Source organism: Octopus bimaculoides, chromosome 17, assembly GCF_001194135.2.
Source record: "Octopus bimaculoides isolate UCB-OBI-ISO-001 chromosome 17, ASM119413v2, whole genome shotgun sequence".
Lineage (NCBI taxonomy): Eukaryota > Metazoa > Mollusca > Cephalopoda > Octopoda > Octopodidae > Octopus > Octopus bimaculoides.
In genome coordinates, this window is record NC_068997.1 from 46,361,155 (window position 1) to 46,364,141 (window position 2,987).

Consider the following 2,987-nt stretch of genomic DNA (forward strand, 5'->3'; position numbering starts at 1 on the left):
CCCACAGACCTGCATCCAACCTGAAACATAATCGCCATCACAACCACACAGCGGGTGGGGGTCGGGGGTGGGTGGACCTATGACCAACCCCAGACACACAACGCCCCATTCTCACCCCTACCTCCACCACCACCAATCATCTATCTCTCCGCTCAAGGATCTCCCAGCCACTCTGCTCTCATTGCCAATCAGTACTTACCTGTATTTGGTGAAAGGGGAGGAATGCTTATAGATTTGTTTTCGTGTGTGAAATTGGCATTGCACCTATAACCGGAGCAACAGCAGTACATGGGAGTGTCATTCCTTTTGTCAACATTGGCATGGTTTAAGTGAGCGACACATTCATCTTTGCACTTCTCAGATTCAGTGTAACTCCAACAATCTGAAAAAAAGAGAGAAAGAATCAAACTGTAAATATAACTATTACACTGCATTATATATATATAAATATCTATCTGTCTCTCTCTCTCTCTATATATATATGTATATACATATATACACACACACGCATATATATATATATATATATATATATATATATATGCTTTCCAACCACTTGAACATACAGATGTAAAGATCATCTGATTCTTCAACTTGGAAGATTTAGCCTCCAACCAGGCCTTTCATGACATCTTGAAAGCCAGGAACTTTTCAGAATCTCTTGTGTGTGTATGTATATATATATATATATATATATATATATATACATGCATGCATGCATGCATGCATACATACATACATACATACAGTTTCCATCTACCAAATCCACCCATAAGGCTTTGTTTGGCCTGAGGGTATAACAGAAGACATTTGCCCAAGATGCCATGCAGGGGGACTGAACCTGGAACCATTTTGTAGGGAAGCAAGCTTCTTACCATGCCTATTTTATACTTGATTTTAAGTGTAAAAGCTGGGGTGTAATTTATACAGGGGGCTAAGCTAAAACTATGAAAGGAAAAAAAGAAAATTTGTATCAAGATTTACCACTAAATTAGGGGTGTGTCTTATACATAAGTGAATGTGGTAATTCAATTTCCATAACCAAGCTCCCACATTGAACATGTAGCTGTGTTACATCAGGTTGAACCGCAAGACAACAAATATGTGAAATGTGCAACACAACAACGTCAACGTTATAACTATCACACTACCAACAAACACACCACACCATCATCAATCAACATTGCACTAGCCACTGTATTGAATCAACTGAACTACCAAAGGTGCCTCTGCATGGTCGTTTGACCTGCTTGAACAGGGGTTTTCAAACTGTGGTCTGCAAGGACAAGACAGGGGGTCCGTGGACAGCAAATACATTTTATGGGCAATTTGATTTTATATATGTTTTTTAATCGAAATCTTTTAATTGACAATAAACCTATTTGTTAAATACTGTTAAATAAATAAATGTAAAAAATATATGTTATTTTAAGCAAATATTTATGTATAAATTTCATAAGCGTTTATAAGGAGGTCCCAAAGGTAAAGCCTGAAATATAAAGGGGTCCGCAAGTCAAAAAGTTTGAAAACCCCTGTGCTAGAAATAACAGCCAAATCTCCAATAGTACACTTTACTGTCTCTGCGGTTGTGTAATCAGCTTTTGATCATATGCATGCTTGATCAGACTTGGGATTATGCAACAGACAGAACAGAGCTTTTGGGTTATAACAACATCAATAGCCGACGACACCACCACCCCTGTCACTGCCGCTGCCGCCACCGGAGTCAATGAGGAAAGCTCTATGTTGGTTGCCTGACCCATTAAAAATAGAAGCCAATTCTCTTTCAAATCGCATCTTATGGTCTAAATAAAAGACATTAGCTGTTAATTTTAGATGCACTGTTTGTGCACCTTCTCCAATAAAGAAACAAAAACATGATGACAGAGATGGGATGGTCACAGGTGGAATGCGTTGTCATCAAAAGTGCGCATGATTAAAGTGACCCAGGGTAAGCAATGACAACCTTAACAGTAAGGATGAGAGAGACTTCTATGTGGCTGCTCGAGTTGCTAGAAATAGCAGCCAAATCTACACAAACCACACTACTGTTTTTTAAAAAAAAATGGGGGAAGAGCATAATGAAGTAGTTTAGAGGGATTACACAAAAAGATGAGATTATCTTCAATGGAAAGCCTCTGATCATAGGATGGAGGTGTGTGTTGGGGGGGGGCGACCTGGGGATCAACAACAAAACAGCTGCAGTAACTACTACCAAATCAACAGCAGAAGGTCAGTGCCATAGCAAGTTTGCAACACATGCAAGCCATTGTATACAATGTTCTTATCTCAGACGACCAGGCGCCAGCAAGGGGCAGCACCAGTGACTAGAATCACAGTGGAGATGATGTGGGTGATGGTGATGGTGCTGATGATAGGAAGGGGTGGTGGTGAAAGTAGTAATGGTGGTGGTAGTTATAAGTAAAGAAGAGAAGAAGATGGTGGAGATGATGATAGAATTAAGAGTGGAGGGTGGGGGGAAGCTAGAAGGGTGGGTGGGTGGAGAGAGCAGGGTGAGTGTCTGCTGTTTGGAGAGAGGGAGAGAGAGAGAGAGAGAAAGAGAGACTGTGGCGGTGGTGGTGGTGAGGATGATCTAGAGATGGTGAGAGTGGAGGAGGAGGAAAGGCTTAGTGGGGTGGTGGATAGATTATATAGAGACGGCAATGGTAATGGTAGAATGCAGGGAGGGATATGATGGTGGTTGTGGCGTTAGGAAGAGGAGGAGGAAGAAGGGCAATAATAGTGGTGGTAGTGGTGGTGGTACAAGGAAGAGGCAGTCCTTAGTAGAGATGGTGGTTGTGGTGCAAGTGGGAGGAAGGCTGACTGAGGTGGTGTGAGATGGCAGCAATGGTTGAATATGTAACACAGAAAAGATGGTGGGGACGAGGAGGAGGAGGACTGATCTGTGCGGCAGCTAATAGTCTAACCGTGGCAACAATGATATAATTTTTAGTAGTGGCGGCTGCAGACATATGGCGGTGGTGATA

At 41.8% G+C, this 2,987-nt stretch overlaps 1 protein-coding gene across 2 annotated transcripts in view; it reads right to left on the bottom strand.

Annotated features, from left to right (window-relative positions):
* Positions 1 to 2,987, bottom strand: part of LOC106882102 (bone morphogenetic protein receptor type-2) — an 86,050-nt gene that overhangs the window by 12,677 nt on the left and 70,386 nt on the right. For both annotated transcript variants that reach the window (XM_052973934.1, XM_052973935.1), the window contains one exon: positions 200 to 382. In XM_052973934.1, coding sequence (XP_052829894.1) covers positions 200 to 382 — 183 coding nt within the window. The remainder of the gene's footprint in view (positions 1 to 199; positions 383 to 2,987) is intronic.